The 20,969-nt window shown below is 38.6% G+C and overlaps 3 protein-coding genes across 5 annotated transcripts in view; 2 read left to right on the forward strand and 1 right to left on the reverse strand.

The window, feature by feature from the left end:
* nptnb (neuroplastin b) overlaps positions 1 to 1,337 on the forward strand; it is a 42,241-nt gene extending 40,904 nt beyond the window's left edge. For both annotated transcript variants that reach the window (XM_055174055.2, XM_055174053.2), the window contains 2 exons: positions 93 to 184; positions 272 to 1,337. In XM_055174055.2, coding sequence (XP_055030030.1) covers positions 93 to 153 — 61 coding nt within the window. In that variant the 3' untranslated portion in view covers positions 154 to 184; positions 272 to 1,337. The remainder of the gene's footprint in view (positions 1 to 92; positions 185 to 271) is intronic.
* On the reverse strand, positions 3 to 9,379 carry rec114 (REC114 meiotic recombination protein). The gene is made up of 7 exons (XM_055174057.2): positions 9,139 to 9,379; positions 8,610 to 8,699; positions 7,380 to 7,463; positions 6,079 to 6,258; positions 3,372 to 3,443; positions 3,046 to 3,208; positions 3 to 359 (listed from the first exon to the last, which is right to left on the reverse strand). The coding sequence occupies exons 1-6, from the start codon at positions 9,277 to 9,279 to the stop codon at positions 3,047 to 3,049; spliced, it is 729 nt and encodes a 242-aa protein (XP_055030032.2). The 5' UTR covers positions 9,280 to 9,379; the 3' UTR covers positions 3 to 359; position 3,046.
* A 183-nt stretch (positions 9,380 to 9,562) lies between these two features.
* Positions 9,563 to 20,969, forward strand: part of hcn4 (hyperpolarization activated cyclic nucleotide-gated potassium channel 4) — a 68,642-nt gene continuing 57,235 nt past the window's right edge. Inside the window, exon 1 of one of the 2 annotated variants that reach the window (XM_073853898.1) lies at positions 9,563 to 10,040. In XM_073853898.1, coding sequence (XP_073709999.1) covers positions 9,961 to 10,040 — 80 coding nt within the window. In that variant the 5' untranslated portion in view covers positions 9,563 to 9,960. Of the gene's footprint in view, positions 10,041 to 10,616; positions 12,086 to 20,969 lie in introns of those variants that run through there. The other variant, XM_055174039.2, reaches the window with a different exon arrangement.

A 20,969-nucleotide genomic window follows, 5' to 3' on the forward strand; every position in this document is an offset into this window, starting at 1 on the left:
AATTTTCACTCAACACCAAAAGTTTGAGTTTATTCAGACATATCTGATGCTTGAAATGATTCATTGTAATTTTGTTAATGTCCATCTTCCAGCAAAACGAACTCTACGAACAACCACAAGGACAAAACCGTGCGACAACGAAACGCAAACTGAGCATACAGACCAACACAGAAGAACGCTGAAGGTTTAGAAATTAAACTGCTTTACATTTTAACAATGTTTTCTTAAAAAAAAACAAGTTCATGGAGTTATTCCCATTTGCTGTTTCCAGATGACCAACTGCATATCCCGACCATACAGACGTATTCGAGGAGAGGAGTCGCTCCTGGCCATTTTCAGCGACACATATCCCGCTTCATCTAGTGAGGAAAATAAGAACAAACAACGGCAGCATTACACCGGGAGAAATGAACAATACCGAGCGTTTTAAGTCAGACTAATGATCTGTGCGAATGTGCGGACGCTGACTGAATAAATTCCGAAGGTAACGACCATTTATTCCACGAGCTGTTACCGTTGCATTCCCTTCTTTTCTCATGCCCTCCTGCTGCACTACTTCCTTTTCATATCTACATGTCGTCTCGAATGCATGCAATAACATAATCGAATAAGATTCAAATATTGTTTTTCTGTTGTTACTTATTACTTTGTGGCGTTGCATCCAAAATAACCAGTGTGTGCGAGCGTGTTTGAGGAGCGTGTGCGTGCGTGCGTGCGTTTTTAAAGAATTTAAATGGATAAATATATTACGAGTCATTGAGATCTTTGTACAGTTTATCATCCAATAAAACAATACGTAAAGGAGATGTTTTGTCTTAAACTAGAATGCGAGAACTTTGTCGTGAGTGGCAGAACAGTATTTAATCAAATGAGCTGATATTGTATTAACGGAAAATGAATACATGTATACATTTATTTTCTATTGGAGTTATTTAGACGTCTTGTACATGTGGTGCTGTAAGTGTTCCTATATTATGATAGCATCTGTAAAAAGGAAAAGATTATATCTTTTTTTTTAAAACTTCAATGTCATGTTTCTTTTTAGAGAAGACGATTCTTGTACAGCATGGCTATAATCCTATGCAATATGTATTCATATAGAGAATTGTAAGGTCGGGTGGGTTTGATTTCAGATTTAAAAGCTTTAAAGGGACAGGACAATAAGGGTGCTTCGCATTTACAATGCACTGCTGTAGTTGCATGACAACTTCTGAGTAATAAAGTGTGTCAGTGTGTGTCATCACGACCAATGGACCAACATAACGGAGGAAGTGGGTGGAGCTAAAGCCATTACAAAATGATGTTTCCTTTTACAAAATAAAAATCCTAAAATATAACCATGTGTTATGTGTTACTCTGTCTTAAAGAGATGTGTTTTACACAATATTAAATTGATGCTTGGATACGCCCAGCGTTCACCATCAGACAACATTTAGTATGTGTACTGTGCACACAGAAATACCAGGTGACCTACATTTACTCAAATTAACTGCAGGCAACATAGCACACTACATATGCTGCATGCATGCGGCATACTGTATCCCATGATGCAATGCACCTTGACCTTCCATTCCTAAGTGACAGAGGACCCAGAAGTAATGTAAGCTGCTATTTTCAGCATATAGTGAAGGATAGTGAACTTCAGTATTATTTCATTCTTATTTTTTTAAAGTTTTGTGTTTGGTCAAATTTTTCCTTTTAGATAGACAGTGTGACAGGAAAGTACAGGGTAGAGAGAGGGGTACGGCATCGGCAAAAGGCCTCAAGCCGGGATTTGAACTCTGGTCGCCGAAAGTGCGTCTGTAGGGCTGTCAAAAGATAAAAACTTTATACAAACTTTTTACAAAATAAAAGTTTGTGTTTGCATAATATATTTGTGTGTAATTATTCTTTAATAAAAATTCACACATACATAAATTTAAGAGAAAAAAATTTGTGTGTATATTTATATTTATTAAGAAAATAAAATATTAGGGCGGTCAAAAGATTAATCACGATTAATTGCATACAAAATAAAAGTTTGTGTTGGCGTTATATATTTGTGTGTTCATTGTGTATAATTATTTTGTATAATTATGTAAATACACACATACAAGTATGAATGTAAGATGTAATTTGTTCGAATTATATATTTTTTTATTTATATATAATATAAAATATATCAAAATATATATAAATATAAATGTTTCTTAAGTATATACATGCATGTTTGTGTATTTTATATACAAGATAATTACATACAGTGCACACACATATATATTATGCAAAAACAAACTTTTATTTTGTATGTGATTAATCACGATTCATCTTTTGACAGCCCTATAAAATATATCAAAATCTAAATATATATATAAAGCCAATAGTTGGCGGAGCCTGCCGTCACCATCTTAGCATCGTGTCACCACGCATCACTTACAGATAACCAAAAATAGGTAAAGAGGCGGATGTGGGTGAAGCTGAGGTGGCTCGGTGCTAAAACCACGTCTGCCTAGCTTGACGGCATCAGTGGCAGTTCACCTGTCACTCAAGTGGCCACACCCTTAATTATGCAAAACTTTAAGGCTTAATATAATTTAAACGGAGGAGTTACAAAAAAACCCCAAAACATAGTGGTCATAAAGGGATGGACATGGTCAGAAACAATGCTCAGGTAGGCCGTGGCATTTAAACGTTGCCCAATTGGCACTAAGGAGTCTAAAGTGTGCAAAGAAAACATCCCCTGCACCATTACACCATTGCATTAATGAGAAAGTGAACAGGTGTTCCTAATAATGCTTTAGGTGAGTGTATATTATGCAAAAACTTGTATTTTGTATGCGATTAATTGCGATACCATATGTCGGAGCACTGCCTACTACACTATCAGCTCTGAACAGTATCATTTCATTTTTAATACCTCTTGTCTAACATTATTACTGTTATTAATGACACACTAAACGTTAATAATGGTTTTTACTCTTCTAAAGTAAAATACTGTGTTGTGTATTCAAAGTGTCTTAGATCATTTACACAAATTAATGGTGGATTAAAACGTCCTTGTTCTACCTCATTCTTTAATTTCCTTGATCTTTTTCTCCACTTCCTCAACAAAAGCTGGAAAGTCGGAGTCTAGCAGACACAAACGCAGTAACGCCTCCAGGTCCTTAGGAGGCAGTGTGGATTGATGATAGGCCATCGGCAGAGAGAGCTCACGTTCGCCCAGGAAGTACTGAGGAGAATATAATGTGCATGGGAAAGGTCATATTAAAATGCCACTGCTTGTAGCATCTAACAAATCAGATTGTAACTTTCTTGTCATTGTGCAGAGTACAAGGCCAATGAAATGCAATATTATTTTATTGGCTTTTAATACGATTCAAATGCAGTCATACCTGAGCAAGTTGTTTGATTGACAGTGCTTCAATAGGAAGAGTCGGGGCCGCCCGTGGTTCATCTTCAGGGGCCTAAAACAGAAATAGATTCATTCATTATAATGTCAGGAGACTCCGAGGGCTCCACCAGTCGATCAATACTCTCATTAATAATTAAACGTCCTCATCTCCTGCCATCTTTCAGTCCTGATGCAGGTGCTGCTGTTACCAATCATATTTTACAAACACTTTTCTCTGTGCTTGTGTGTTCACTATATTTAGATTTTGTGTATTTAGATGTTAAACTGGGAAATGGTAACAGGGTGAGGGAGGATGAGATTACTTCATCCTCTGTTTAATATCATTATGTGACAACAATACCACCTAGTGGACAAAACATCTGAATGATAAAAGCTATAATTGCACTAACATATAACATTCTCTCTATTCACTTTCTTATGAAATCTGTCTGACTTTATTCTGCACGAGTTTTCAGTTCATGCTACTTGAAAGAAAATTCAGTTTGTGTATAAGTAAGCTATGATTTAATCATTACATCAGCAGAACCTTTTTACATTTCATGAAGATTATGAAAAATCCCGTCTGTCTGTCACTCTCTCCATCCATTCATCTATCTATTTGTCTGTCAATCTCTCTATCGATCAATCCGTCCATCGGTCTGTCTGTCAATCAATCAATCCATCCGTCATCAGTCAGTCAATCTCTTCATCCATCCGTCTATCAATCTCTCAGTCAGTCTCTCCATCCATCTGTCTGTGTGTCAATCTCTTCATCCATCCATCCATTCATCAATCTTTCTGTCAGTCTCTCCATTCATTCATCCACTCATCCGTCTATCTGTCTGTCAGTGAGTCAATCCATCCATCCGTCCATCAATCTGTCTGTCAGTCAATCCATTCATTTATCCATCTATCTGACTGTCAGTCAATCCATCCATCCGTCTGTCTGTCTGTCAGTCTTTCTATCCATCCATCCGTTTGTCTGTCAGTCAGTCGATCTCTTCATTCATCTATCCGTCTGTCAGTCAGTCAACCTCTTCGTCCATCCATCCATCCATCCATCCATCCGTCAGTCAGTCAGTCAATCCATCCATTCGTCTATCTATCAGACAGTCAGTCCATCCGTCTATATGTCTGTCTCTCCATTCATTCATCATCAGTCAATCTCTTTATCCATCCATCCTTCTGTCAGTCAGTCTCTTCATTATCTGTGTCAGTCAGCCAATCTCTCCATCCATCTATCTGACTGTCAGTCAGTCTTTCCATCATCTGTTGTCAGTCAATCCATCCATCCGTCTGTCTGTCTGTCTTTCCATCCATCCATTCGTCTGTCAGTCAGTCTCTCAATCTCTTGATCCATTCAGCCATCCGTCTGTCTGTCAGTCTTTCCATCCATCTGTCAGTCAGTCAGTCACTCAGTCAATCACTTCATCCATCTATCCATCCATCCGTCTGTCAGTCAGTCAATCTCTTCATCCATCCATCCGTCTGTCTGTCATTCTTTCCATCCTTCCGTCTGTCAGTCAATCACTTTATCCATCCATCCATCTGTCTGTCAGTCAGTCAGTCAGTCAATCTCTTCATCCATCCATCCATCCATCCATCCGTCTGTCAGTCAATCACTTTATCCATCCATCCATCTGTCAGTCAGTCAGTCAGTCAGCAGTCAGTCAGTCAGTCAGTCAGTCAGTCAGTCAGTCAATCTCTTCATCCATCCATCCATTCATCCATCCATCCATCCATCCATCCATCCATCCATCCATCCGTCTGTCTGTCTGTCTGTCTGTCAGCCTTCCATCCATCCTTCTGTCAGTCAATCACTTCATCCATCCATTCATCCACCCATCTGTCAGTCAGTCAGTCAATCACTTCATCCATCCATCCATCCATCCGTCTGTTAGCCAGTCAATCTCTTCATCCATTCCTCTATCAATCTGTCTGTCAGTCAGTCAATCTCTTCATCCATCCATCCGTCCATCCATCCGTCCTTCTGTCTGTCTGTCTGTCAGCCTTCCATCCATCCTTCTGTCAGTCAATCACTTCATCAATCCATCCACCCATCTGTCTGTCAGTCAGTCAGTCAATCACTTCATCCGTCCGTCCGTCCATCCGTCCGTCCGTCCGTCAGTCAGTCAGTCAGTCAGTCAGTCAGTCAGTCAGTCTTCATCCATCCATCCATCCATCCGTTCGTCTGTTAGCCAGTCAATCTCTTCATCCATTCCTCTATCAATCTGTCTGTCAGTCTCTCCTCTGTCTGTCAGTCAGTCTCTTCATCCATCCATCCATCTGTCTGTCAGTCAGTTAGTCAATCCCTCCATCTATCAATCTATCTGTCAGTCTCTCCTGCCTGTCTGTCAGTCTCATTACTAAATTTTCTGTTCCACCTTTCTATCACATCACAGAAGTAAATGCATTGTGAAAGCTGTTTCAGCTGCTTATACGATGATATAGAACATGATGTATTCATGTCCGGTATGACTACAGGTGTGTAGAAAGACATTCAAGAGGTGCGCTATAACTATTGCTTTATCTTACACTGTGCCCAGTTCTATAAACAAAACATAATATTGACTAACTTACAGTTTTAGTTAGTTTGTATATTTCAAACTCTTTCACACTGGTAAGAAAGACTCACTTCAAATGTTTCAAGACAGGTGAATGTAGGTAGAAAAATTACATGTTTCTATATGTATGCAGTATATACCCACCTGTGTCTCTTGTGTAGATGCTCCAGGTTCTGTAGGTGTGGATTCAGCAGCAGATCGTGTGGTCATGTGCTCTTCAACAGGTACATAATCCTGCAGCCTCTCAACTGCTTCCTTACAAAAACATGCAGCTACTGCACGAGTCCGCCCATCGAACTGAAGTCTGATCAGACGGATTTCTCCCTTATACACAAACACATCTCTGTGATCTCAAGTACTCACTGACACTGAGCACTATAACACACTGACCAGACATGAATGTGAACACAGAATCAACCTCTAAAACCTTTACATGCGTATACATGCATAAAATTGTGTCGATTCGACTGAATGTAATCTGATTGCAGGTTACGACAGTACCGTTTACATGTACCCTAAACAGTGCAATCTGATATTTAAAATATAAAATACTTGTTACATGTACATTCTATATAATCCGAACCAAACGTCTGTGCAAGTGCACAGCCAGGGTTGCCAGATTTGCGTGTCAAAAGCATCCTAATGACTATTCACAGCCCAAATAACAGTAACATCTTTAACCCGGAGAAAAAAATCTACCCACAGAAACAGTTTAAAAGTAGCTCAAATCTGAACTTAGCCAAAAAGCAGAGGACTTGGCAACGTCACGCTGTGCACAGCATCTCTTGTCGAGTTCACACTTTATCTCTGGATAAATGTACAGTAGAAAGTCAAAGATGAGTTGAAAAACCTTGTTCTTAAGACGTTTTATGAAAACACAAATTATATTATTGCTTTGTAACGTTATTTAAGACATGAACACTGCAGAATGTACAGCACATGGCTCCATTACCTTAATAATGTGTGTTGCCACTGCCTTCTATTGCATGTTTTTGTGATGAGAATCATGTGATACGTAAATAAGAGGTAAATATAAGATGTGAACTTTAATCTGTATTTCTGCATCCAATTAAGAAAACGATTCACACATTCACATGCATACTTTAGATTATTTGGTTACATCTAAACATAGCTAACTGTTAAGGGCTACATTACAACTTTATCAGAAATTATTATTATTTTGAGAAATTCATTAGTATTCCTAACGTAATAAAGTGATGGAGATGAAATAATTAGCAAGCTGCAGAGTTGAGCTGTAATTTGAAGGTCATTCATAAGCTATGTTGTTTTTAATTTGCATAATTAAACTGTTTATTATGTTCAAGGACGAGAAGGCGGAGTCTGCCTTCAGGAAAAACACACATTCTGTTGAGTTTCTCTCATGATAGTTGTTGCAGAAACAATGTTTTATTCATCCAGATAAAATACAAACCAGAGTTTCATACCTTTACTGTAATGCTGAAGAGCAGACTGTCTGATTTATGCTGGACCTTCAGAAAACTCTGTGCATCCAACAGAGAAAATCCTTCCTGCAAATCCAACAACAGCACATTATCATCATCTGTCAGAGACTCATTTAATATGATCACATCAGGAGATATGTTAGTTTACAAACTGGGGGCACGAGAGGGTGCCATGGGGCCCCAGTTTTATGACATTTTATAAAATTCTCATAAATCCATAATCATAAATTCTGTCTAATCAAACCTCAGAAAAATATAGCTACCAACCAAGTCTTCTCTGGGGGGCACGAAGGGATGCAGGGGGGCAAGTTTGAGAACCACTGCTTAAACTATTAAACCTAGGACCTTGTTTTATTTCTGACTGTTATTACAGAACCATGTCTAAAGGAGGTGCTAACACAACATAACACAATACAACCTCAGTGTTAACAATATTAACAAATTGAACAGCTTGAGTAGTTTTACAAGTAAGTCCACAAATGGTCATCATTAATCTCTGTTTATAAGATAGTTTTTTCTTTAATTGATGATAAATCTTACATTGACTTTTATTACAAATGACCCAAAGTAGAGTCATGATAAGAGTTCATCCTCTCATTGGATCTGTTACATAAACATTTGAGTTTATCTCTTAACCTAAAAAACTAAAACCTTTCAAACATTTAAGAGATTTTTCTCTCTGCAAAATTGCTGAAAGAGGATGAGATTAAAATGATTATCTTAGCATGTACAGTAAGATATCATATTAGCATTGGATTCTGTTTTTCTTTGCACATCTTGAGAAATATCTGATGAACATTTGAAAATCATGAAAGGACTGAACAGATTATAAACATGTATCATCATGACTGAATGATGAATAAAAACAAAAAAATGTGTCTCATTCTTTAAAATGAACTCTTGCACCATGAAGAGCCAGTAACTTCTTTCTATTATGAGCCCAGGGTTTACTGTCAGGAGATATCAGAGGCACACAGCCTGGTAATACTCTTGTTTTGGGAATCCCTGAGGAACAGTGGCAGACCCTGCAGGAGATCAAGAGGATTACGCTGTTCTTTCTGACAGAGAAATACGGTCAAGCTCTTATGTGTTCAGTGCGGCCCGCAGTATTCTGACCCTGTACTTACAGCCTGATGGGTAAATGTTGAGCTTCATATCAGACAACAACTTATGGGTTATCAAACATGGTTTGTATGTTTTATATAATCTCACCAAGAGCTCCTGACCCTGAGATATCAGCAGATGAGCAGAGGCCAAAATACTGAAGTCCAACTGACCAGAGCTTTCACTGGAGTTAAAAATCTGCAAAAGAAAGAGAGAATAATTGACAGCACGATCGAGTTTAAATTTCAACAAACCACCATCATTGCGATTGTGTTTGCATTTCATCAGCTCATTTGCATATTAAAGGACACACCCAAAATGGCACATTTTTGCTCTGACCTACAAAGTGGCGATTTAAACAAGGTATAATAAATTATCTGGGGTTATTTTGAGCTAAAACTTCACATATGTACTCTGGGCACACCAAAGATTTATTTACGTCTTTAAAAAAATCTCATATATGACATCTTTAATGTTTTTTTCATTGTTACTTTTCCAACAAATTATTAAATAAAATAGAAAGGGTGACATTTTATGTTGTTTTTAATATTATGTTTACATCTTAATATTGTTTGTGACACGGTTGAAGTAACTAGTCAGTCAGTTTACTCCAAGCGCGGAGTTCCCGCCCTCTCACCTTCCACGCGCAGCCGGTGCCTTTCCATGACGGTTTAGCTTTACCATTGGGAAGAAAGCGACCGTACCGTTTTAACTTCCAGACACGCGTTGTGGGTTCCTTGTGTTTTACCGGTTCCTTGTCTGAAGCTTCGCATTCCATGTTTTAATGATTTCTTCGTCAATACAGGAAGCCAAACACAGCGTGACTGAGAGAGTAGTGATTTGTAATCGCCCACACCCTGACTGCGCATGCGCCATACGTCGTACTGTATTTTTTACGTCCACTTTTTAAATTAATATAACCACTAAAACAATATTCCATCAGTATTTTTAAAAGTAATAACATATTTTGTGTCCAAAAGTTTTAAACTGTACCAAAGTCACGTGACAAAACGGCAGGTGACGATGGCGTTTATTGGAAAATCCTCCAAGTAGGCCTACTCATGCAAGGTTTGTATTTATGAGCTTGGTAATCGTTAAAGTTACTCTGACTGGAAATAATGACGCATTAAGCAATTTCATATGTTTATTTAATTATTGATATACTACAGTTAAATGATTGAGCATTGGTTAATGGGCGTCGGAGGCGAAAAGACAAGTGGGTGGGTCCAAAACATTTACTGGACTAGATGCCATTTTCATGTATTCTGGTGCGTTTAAACAGTTGGTTTTATAACTTAGCCTAAACTCTTTATTTACAGTGTTGTGTTGTGGTCGTGCACCTGGCGAAAGTAGTAAAAACACGAAATAGAGTTTAAATTATATGAACTCTAAATGAGACAAGTGGAATGGATTTAAGGAAGCGGGAGCGTGGAACTCAAGGCTGCAGCTAAAACGCGGAATGGAGTTTAATTTATTAAGACATTCCTCAAGTGGAATGCATTTGACTGACGGCGACAAATGCGCTAAATTAGAGAAAAGGTGAGTGGGTTCAACATCATTTGTCTTAAAAAGTGAGTGGGTCTTGTCCCACCCACATCTGGATCAGACGCCCATGCATTGTTATTTGTGTATTTACAGAGAATGATTTGTTGCTCAAAATGTGGCATCTAACACGTTAACTGATACACTACATGAATTATTAAAAAAAATTTGTGCCTACACTATGCATATGGCAAAAAAAATATGTTCAAATGTCATTTTAAATATACTTTAAAACATACAAAAAATGGCCAAAAAATACATGTAGGCTACGTTACTAAAATATTTTTTATATTGTGTATTATACACATGCTAAACATAACAGGTTTGAAAATATAACAATTTATAGTAATATAGTTATAGCCTAGTTATATTTTATACATACTTATACATTTTATAATTATACTTTATTCATTTTTTACAAACTTTTTTTATTTTGGCCAATAAAATATATTTTCTGCGGTATGGGTTGTAAAATTAGAAATGTATTTTGCATTTTGGCTATGTTAATATATGAAGGTTAAAACTAAATGTAGTATTACATTCAAAAATATATTTAATTAAGCTTTACTTTAGACCAAATTTATTTAGCATATATTTAAAAATATTTTTTGGCCAAAAATATTAGGCTACGTTCCTGTTACGTTCATCTCATAATCATTCCGACACTAATAACTAGTTTCCGTTTGCAAGTTTTTGGTCTTTCAATATAGATGCAATAGTTTCACGAGGATTGGCATAATTCAGTCTTTGTACTACAAAGCTGCTGAACAATGTGATATTGATCAACTCAGGCGTCGTGCGTAAATCAGGGCTACAGAGTGACAAGTAATCACCCTGGACACCTCGATGAAAATCGCGTGAAGGGTTATGTGCTGTGGACCTGATTGGGTGGGCTTGGCTTCCTATCCCGCTTCTATGGCAACCCGATAGATCAGCTGTACCATGAATATTCACGGGGTCAGATAGGCTTGGGATGTGAATCATGTCAGCGGTGCCCGGCGGCTGCTGATGCTGTTATTTCCTCATGATTGACAGCCGGCAGGGATCGCCAGGTTCCGTGACCTCCGCGCCTCTCCGTTCGTCCCCACCTCCCCGCGCGCGTGATGCGCAGGAGCCTCCAGTCTGCGTTTCCATTTGACTTTCGTCCACAGGATCCTTGGAAGTGGAGTAATATGGTGAGACTGGAGCCACTGGATCCCCGCGAGAAGGCAAATTTGGGCAGCCAGGTCGCCTGATGATCGAAGTCATGTTTGTGCGTGCCGTGGCACAAAACACATGTGGATTTTGATATCACCTCGCATCCAGACACGGATACAGAGGGACCACACAGTAACATCACCAAACTGGATTCACGTGTCATTGAATTGATTCAATGTCATAATGGACAGGTTGCATTCATCCATGCGTAAAAGGCTCTACAGTTTGCCACAGCACGAACGGAAAGCTTCGATCATGGGTGATGCAGAAGACACGGACAAGGACACCCGGAGGAAGAGTATCCGGATGAAACCCCTGCCGTCGCCAACCTCGACAGGCATCGCGGAGACCAAGAGCGGAGAGTCCGTGGATATGGAGACGGACATCGGGAGAGCCGTGAAAACCAGCTCCAACGGGGATTGCCGGAGGTTCCGAGGCAGCCTTTCATCGATCACCAGTCGGCACGTCCATGACTCGGATGCAGCGGAGGAGAAACGTCTGATTACGGAGGGAGAAGTGATTTCGAGCGAGGAGAGCCCAACTGGAGCCGCGGGTGGCGGCGCGGAGCCGGGGGAGCAAGGCGGCGCAGGTGATGATGCCCGCGTCCCCCCGATTCCTGATCATCAAGCGGACTTTATAAAGGTGGAGGGTATCGAACAGATTTTACCGGACGATGAGAGATATTATCAAGCTGGCTTCATGCAGAGGCAGTTAAGCGCGATGCTTCAGCCCGGGGTCAACAAGTTTTCCCTGCGGATGTTCGGGAGCGAGAAGGCGGTGGAACGGGAACAGGAGCGCGTCAAATCCGCCGGTTTCTGGATTATTCACCCCTACAGTGATTTCAGGTAATTCACCATCTGTGTCCCTAAAATATGCTGCGCATAGAACTAAAATATATGGCACACTGATGAGGGAAGTTATTTATGACTGACACCCACCTCCAAAACGTGTTTTCATGATCATGCTTGGTTAAATGTAAGTTGTTTCAACTGTCCTCAATGAAGTCAATTAAGCAGTAAAGTGAGAACTGAGGTAAGATTCTTGGTTACACTTAAGTTCAAAGTTCAAAATTTGGCAAGATTAATGTCTTACTCTTGATTTATTTATTTTATTTCATTTATTTTGATTTTCAAGATCATGTATTATTCATTTTTTTTGTCAACCCAGCACCCCTAAATCAGTTGGCACTTAAAGTTTTGAGGCAAGTTAGTTTAAAAGTGATTTATTTTTCTGTGGCAAATGCGTGTTTACAGCCATTTTACAGTGAAACAGGCCGAGCTCACGCAGGCGCAGCTGCAGTGAAAGTGCATTATCTGCATGAATCTCTCTTTATTAATTAACATCTGTCCTTGGGGATGACATTGATAGATTTCATACACTTGCCCTGTAAATACACATTTGGCTTGTTTTGTTGTGAAGCTTTATAATAGATTGATGTTGCAGACGTCACGCCAACCATAGAAAGAAATATAAAGATTTTGTATAGATTCAAAGATAATCATTGAAGTTGTCTTGTTTGCTCATTTGATTTAGGCTGAATGTATCTTCAGTAGAGTTGCCATGTGATTGGGTTTTTCTTACACACTGATTTCATTCATGAATCTGCTGCATGCATGCAGGTTAACAGCTAACCCCCAGCCCCTCAGGAGACATGGATCCTGTTTGCCTTCTTTACCTATTGATCTTGTGGTGATGCTTTCATTCTTCTGGATATTATAAAATTGTGGCATGCTGTGAAACATTTTGAAGAATCTTTACTTGGCTGTTTTCCACAATAGTGACTGAAGAGGCGATAAACTTTAGGAAAAAACATCACACTGTATGGTTAGAAATGACATATGGGTGTGAATCATAATGGCAGAATTTTCTGCATCTTAAGCCTGTTGTATCACAGATCTCATCTCAGCGTGCGGATGTGCTTGTAAGGCCGCGCACATTGTTACACTGGCTCAGATAATAATATCTGCTCTGAACACAATAGAGTGATTTTCCAGCACTAATCTTCTACCTCCGTAATTACCAGCACAAGGTCACACGCCACAGCATCATTACAGAAGATAAAGGACAGCAGTGCATGCTTTAGATGGAGACCTTAGTGACCCCGGTGCACTCTCTCGCCTGTTCCTAAACTGAGTCTGTTGCCCTGCTGTCTGATAGCTAGTTTTTAATGGAGCATTGTCTACCTTCTGTTTTAGGCAGCCTTGTGTTGAACAAAAAAGACTTTGTTGCATTTGTTGTCCTGTGTATTATGGTAGGGTCTAAATATCAATATTGTCTTCATAGTTTGGTCAGTTAGAGTTCCTCAGTAGTGGACTTACACATTAGCTATACAGGTCTGTGTCCATGTGAGTGTATGTTTTTATATTCACTATCATATCATATTATTATATATTTACACTCATCTTCTTCAGCTTCCTGTCCCACATTTGCCCTGTAGTACTTTGGCAACCGTACGCAGCTCATATGAAACTTTTCAATGACGAGTTTAATGTTAGTGTGTTGCTAAGTTAACAATGCAGTACTAATAAGATGAAATGATGCATACATAAACATAACAACTAATGGCAACTAGTTGGACCTTCATGTCAAGAGCATTGTTTTGGAAACAGAGATAATTTGGTTCTTCTTTTAGTGACATCCCTGTATTCCTTAAAAAAAACGACTACCAGTACTCCTCTCTTCCCGAACGCTCTTCTGTGCAGTGTGTCATCTACTGTATATTTATCTTGTCATGCTTTTAAAGTACTTTAGTGCATTGTAGTATCTGTACTTGAGATGTTGAGGAGAGACAGATGTGTCCCTGACCTCCTCTCAACATAGGTCTCTGGTGACTTTGATTATGTTTGCTGTTGTGTATAATGAACCACATGCATTAAAATGAGCCCCGGTTTAAACTGCACTGGAACCTGCAATTAAAATCTTTTATATCTTCATTGATTCGCATGCACAAATTTACTGCAGCACTTTAGCCATTGGACAAGACAGATTACATGCAGCAGGTTTGGTGATGGGCAGAGATCAGATAGGCTTTAATAAAGAAATATTCAATCTGTGCAAACCTCTCATCTTTGGCCTTCATAAAAGACAGCAAACACAGTAATTGATATGTTAAGGATTGGTGAATGTAAGTCATCTTTTTTAATTGACCTACAGTATAGGAAGTGTAACTATTTTCATTTTAGTATATATATATTAGGCTTAAGGATATATATAAACTGTTGTGGTCCAATACGACCAATCAAATTCTCTCTAGATGCTAAAGCGCCCCGCCTCCTATGTTGTGCGTAACCTCTTCCTGAAATCTCATGCGCCTTAGATGAGACACTTGTTATAGTGATACTCCAGCCAAATTTCAAAATTACCCCATGATTTCCTCACCCTCAAGAAATCCAAGATGCACATGTTCATCATCTTTCAGACGAGCACATTTTGAGTTATTATAGTAAATGTCCTTGCTCTCCCAAGCTTATAATGGTAGAAAACAGGGATCAGGGAACAACTTGGACTCATGCAATTCACAAGAAAGATTTAGTCTAGTTAGTGTTGGTTGGCATGGGTACATTGTGCAGTGACTCATGAATGGCTTTGTGAATCACGTGAGTCCAAGATGGCGTCGTTACCGGAAGCTTGTTGTTATAGTTTATTGGGGTGGTTTCACGGACAGGGTTTAGATTAATCCAGGACTAGGCCTTAGTTATATTAGGACATTTAAGTAGTTTTTACAAACGTATATTACAAAAAAACATACTGGTGTGCATCTTGCGACAAAACAATATATATTAAGATGTCAGCTCAAACATTCATTTTAGTTTGGGACTAGGATAAGCCCTGTCCTACCGGGCCCCAAGGTGACATTGGAGTAAAAAAAATCTAAAGTTTAGTTTCATGTGCTCATGCAAACCTTCATGTGCATATTTTTTTTAGATTCACATGCACACGCGATAGATTCACGTGCGCATGCGAAACGAAACTTTATTTAATTTTTGCTCAATGTCCCCTTAAGAGGGTCGCACACACCGAATGCGCAGCTCAGCGCCGCAACGATCCGCGTCTAGGAAAACTCTAGACGGTATCGTAAACCGGAAGTGCACATTAAATAGCGCAAGCTTCGTCAGATAGCGTCTACTTCAAAAGCAAAATATACGTTAGCAGGCCAATGTTAATCGTTATTGAATATGATGTTATTTTATGTTAAACTATGTGAGTGGCACTTTGTGGCGCGACAGGGATTTGAGCAACTTCCTGAAGGGGGTCGCACCTGTCGGCGCTGGTGTGTGTATACTCATAGAGAGCAATGTGTGTTTTTTTAGAACGCCACGGCGCTGTGCGTCCGGTGTGCTCCGTTTAAGGGCTCCGTACTGTCCGGGAAACCGCCGCATAAAGTTTAAAATGTGTATATTTTTCTCACAAAATTGCATGGATTACCTGCAGAAGACCTTTATTAACCCCTTGAAGCCATGTGGATTAATTCTGTAAAGGATGAATGCACGGTTTTGGGCTTTAAAGTCAGGTATTGTTCCTTGATCCCTATTTTCTACCATTATAAGCTTGGAAGTGCAGGACATTTACTAAAATAACTCCAAATGTGCTCATCTAAAAGTGAATGAACATGTGAGTAAATAATGGGGTAATTTTGGTATTTGGCTGGGGTATCATTTTAATACATATATTAGCTCTTATGTCGGGGAAGGGGTGGTCGGTTATTGGCTAAATCAATCACGATTATTTTGGTTTTTAACAAAATTAATCACGGTTATTTATATTTATATTAACAATAATTGTTTTACCTCAATTATCTTGTTTTTTGTAGTTGTTTGAATCATAAATTGAAATTCAAAAACGATTAATTGCACAGCCCTAAGTGCACTACATAGGGGATAAGAAATGATTCGGATTGTACAAAAATGTTTTCTATTGGGTAGAATGAAGTCTGATACCCATTTCATCAAGTCGTCAAATGCTGCTTTGCTAAACTGTACCATAAACAAAACGCTATTGGTTATTTTAAAAAAGTGTGAGGGTCTTCTTAATAGTCCGTACTGACTTCCTGTTTAAGTTAAAAAGACGTCACAACATCAAATTATGCTGCGTTTTCAAAGGCACTTGAGTGAACCTTTAACAACTTGATGACTGTTTGGAGACGAGCAATACAAGGTTATAAGAACGCTTACTAGCTCTTAACTTTAATCTTTTTTTACACGCATCACACTATAATATAATTATCACTAGCAAGGAAATCGAATGTTGTGCAATTATCCGCAAAATAAATATTGATGAAGTTGATGTTGTCGATCATGGCATGACAGTATTCACTAATCTAATTTCTCTGTAATGGACACCAGCATGCATGACTGCTTGTATCTTAAGAACCTCCTCTTTAAAACCTGTTATTTACTGTTAGTCAATAATGAAATTAAGTCATGACAGATCAGACAAAGCCCAGATGTTATAGGCTGTGATTTAAAGTACAGGTCCTCTTTAATGGATGATGAGCAACGGCACATGGCTTATGTTATTTTAAAGATGTAGGTCAGGACTGCTCACCATCTTTAGCCAATATTTCTCATGTCAGATATTGTATAACACGAGCTGTGTGGATGAACGGGAAGTTTTCTGAAAGCAAAGGATTAAAACATGGCATTATAATCCAGTCTGTAGTTTCATTTCCTGCTGTTCTTTTAGGGATGGGCAATATAAACGATATGCAATATAAACGATAGAAAATTGGCATACGATAGAGATTTAAAATCTATTGCACTATCGCGATAATGCGTGTTGATGACACAATCTACCCACGAACTTAAGAGCCACGAGCTGCAGCCGAATAAACATGGATGAAAGCGTCTGTGAAACAGAGGAACTCGTGAAAAAGACCGATGCAACATCTATTTTTTGGATTTAAGCCATAAGTTACATAAGTTAACTGCTGCTCCACACGCAAAATTGGCATTATGGTAATATACAATAATATATATGCTGTAGAGTGTGTCAGGCAAAAGTTCCAGCTAAGAGAGGTAACAAGACTAATCTGGCCATAACAGTTTACTTTTACTTACTTTTTAGCAGTTTGGCTTTTGTAAGGGTCTATATAACCTGTTCTGAAACGAGTCTATTGAAAATATTATAACGCAATACATATCGCTATCGCAAGAGGCTGCAATGTATAACGCAATATGGATTTTAGGCCATATCGCCCATCCCTATGTTCTTCTCTTGTATTTATTTTAACCAATCTTACAGTAATTAAGCCTTTTATTCAGCCGAGGAACTGTTTCCCGAGCACCCTGTGCTTACAAAGGACAAAGAAATTACAGTGAAAGACGTTCCTCAGAGTACAGCTTAAAAATGTGTAATTTTCTTCAACATTGTTGTGTTCTGCAGTCACAAGCCTGGTTTCCATTACAGATTTTTTCATCTTTATGTTGATGATGCTTTTTATTAACCGATGTTATGCGACTAAAACATTTTTCCACTCGAGATAAGTTCTTACAAAAGTCATGGGGACGGATGTTGGTAGGTTTACTTTTTTTAAAGCCACTGCCCTAGTGATTAGATGTGTTTGACTTGATGCTGCGCCACTCAGACTGAAAGACTAGATGTGTGACTGTTGGGATTTTTTGTATTTAATTTGTACAGTAATGTAATTACATGATTAAAGATGTAGTAACTAGCAATTAATTACTTTTTTAAGTAACCTACCCAACACAGATTATAGACTCAATATAGTCCAGCTATGAGCAACCCAATCCTACCCTAAATAAATAACCTTAAATTTGGTTACATGCCGGTTTTCCTAAATAAGTTGGCGATGTATTATATTCCATCATGTAGGCAAAGTCAACGGTGATTAAGGTGTTTGCTTTCATTTCTTTTACATCTTCTAAATGTATAGACCCCTTAATCGCCATAAGGAAGAACTCATAGCAGGCTAGCTAAAAGTTTGAGGTTTTGACTTTAAAATGTCGTCTTGTTTTATTTTTGGCTGCCAGAATAGAAGAAACAGCACTTTTGGTTCAAAACTAAAGTTTGCTTACAGAATGGATGGAGATGATCATAAATAATTATTGTGTTTCCAGTGCACAAGTAAAATAATCTATGTACTGGTGTGTTGGTTTTATCTAGTACAAATCAGCAAGTTTTTGTTTTATATGTGAAAAGTCACCAACCTTCAGTGCACTAGTTAGCTTAGTTAAACAAACATACAGCAGTAGATGTGTGTGCCATTCTTTGGATGGTCTCTTAAAATAATACATTGCTAATCATAGTATAGGTTACATTAAACAATAAGCCTTGACAAAATTCCCCAAACCACCCGAAAGTAATTCATATGTTGTCAAGGAAATATCCAAAACCTGGTTAAAATGTGTCCAATGAGAACAAGATACAAGAACTACACCAGGCTTAGCTAAAAAAAAAGTAAGCTTCTGTAATGTTATCCACTCGTCATTATATAATAAATCCCTCATAAAGCATGCCAGATTACGCTTGTCAACATTGCAGCCTCTTTTTGCCTCCAGCTAAGCCCCACCCACCCAGAGATGTTGCAATGTTTACAAACTTTTAAGGGGTCTATACGCATCATCTATTCTTGGGCTTGGGTTAGATGTAGGGCTGCAGCTATCGATTCTTTTTGTAATCGATTAATCTAGCAATTAATCGATCGATTAATCGGATAAAAATGTTGAGTGTGTTTTTAAACAACCAAAACAAATAATGCATAACAAAAAAGGATGTGGCTGTAAAATGATCAAGCATTTGGCTTTTATTTCTAAACAAAACAGAGGTATTGACATTTGGCTCCAAAAACTAAGCCTATTTATTGGTATTTTTACCCATTTAGTGTTTATAAGTGGCAGTGCCAACAATTAAGCAATTTAATTTATTAATATGGTATATAACAGGTTTCATGCTGTACTCTAGCCCTGACATCAAAGTAAATATCTGATTTGTGTACATTTCTACACCTGCAGCATTTACCATTAGGCTACTAACAAATAATATATAATTTCTGGGGTGAGCCTATTTACTATGGGAACAGCCTGTGTGTGTGCCCGCACGTGCACGTGTGTGTGCACGCGTGCTGTGCGTGAGGAAGAGTGACACCCCAGTCAGACGTTGCTTCATTGCAGTTTGGTACGACAGAAATACATACATTCATTTTCAATAGAACACTGCATTTGGTTTGCATCTCTTGCATTGTGGTGCATTTTAGGTGAAGCATCCGTTCGAAAAAAACGCGTCAAGGGGTTCTATTTTTATTTTTTTATTTTTAGGATATACTCTCTTGCAAATGAAAGTAAATTACGTTTACTACTAAAAAACATCAAAGCTAAACATCATACCTAGTCAAACTGCATAACGACATCGCTACAAATACAGTATTATGGGATTAAAATCAACAAACATCAATAGGCCACGTTACCTTGTTTCAGCGACACTTGGTGAAACAGCAGTGAATGTTTTCGGTTCAGATGCTGAATGTAATGTAATGATAATGATCCCAAACTTTAGACATTCTCCGCCGTTTATAGACATCTGCGCCATCGCGCCAACTAAATTCAAAATGTATCATGTGCTTCCTGAACAATGAACAACGGTCCGTGTGAATCAGATCTCTGCGTGTGTAGTGCACGTCATAGGAATTTAACAAGGCTTCGAGGCATAATTTTTGCCTCGAGGAATTTTTTGAATCGAGTTAATCAAGTAACTCGATGAATCGTTTCAGCCCTAGTTAGATGATGTCTATTAGACTTCCACTGACAGCCCAAATGTTGCCTTGTTTTAGCCAAAATTGCTTGCTGGATTTTATCTTAAAATGTGTTCTTAAGACCATCAAAGGACTTGGTGGTTTAGAACGACAATTTGTGATCAAATTGTAATTTTGGGGTGAACTAACAAGTATAAGTGTGAGTGCAGACCAGCAGGGGAGTGGGGGGACAATGCACTCGGGTACGGTTCGGTACAGTTAAGTATAATGTGAGTGCACCCATGTAACGTGTTGGGCCATGCGGGTTTAAAGACTTTTTCTAATGTCCAAGCTGAGAGGGTAAGTGAGCGAGCGATCCTTAGAGGTTTGATGTTTCTGTTAATTATTTGCCTGTATCTCTCTTTCTCTCGCTCTCTCTCTCTCATCTCATTGTCTTTCCTTTATTCTTCTTGCATAACCAGCCGCACGTCTCCCAAAAGGGACTTACCTCCACGCAGAGTCATCCGTCTACTTATTTTCTCTTTTCACTTTAGATCTGTCTGAATTAATTCAAGTAAAGTGGAGCAGGTTGAGAATACTGAACACACATTAGAGTTTGATGTATTCTACAGATAGCGACAGACAAAGCTTCTTGGTTTGATTCCAGCAGAAATGTTTTTGATGTTTCAGAGTCTGTTGATGTACAGTATGTTTATACAAGATAACTGTATGTGGCCTAAACTTTATGAATCCTTGAATCAGTTTGCAGTGATCTCTGATGTGCAGTGTGGTTTCCCATCTGTGCCATGTCATTGATAAGCTCTTACTTTGTGTCAGTATGAATCACAGGCAGGAAATGAATAGCACTCGGTGGTCCTGCCTCAGGCTTTTAACTAGAGAACTCTATTAGCTGGATAAACCTGGAAAATGCAGTTTGTATAAAGGTACAAAATTGTAATGCTTTTGTTGTCAGATTTTTTTGCTGCTTAAAATGCTTTTTAATTTTGATTTTAGTTGATGGAGCAGTTCTGCATGTCTCTTGC

Source organism: Misgurnus anguillicaudatus, chromosome 15 (genome assembly GCF_027580225.2).
Source record: "Misgurnus anguillicaudatus chromosome 15, ASM2758022v2, whole genome shotgun sequence".
NCBI lineage: Eukaryota > Metazoa > Chordata > Actinopteri > Cypriniformes > Cobitidae > Misgurnus > Misgurnus anguillicaudatus.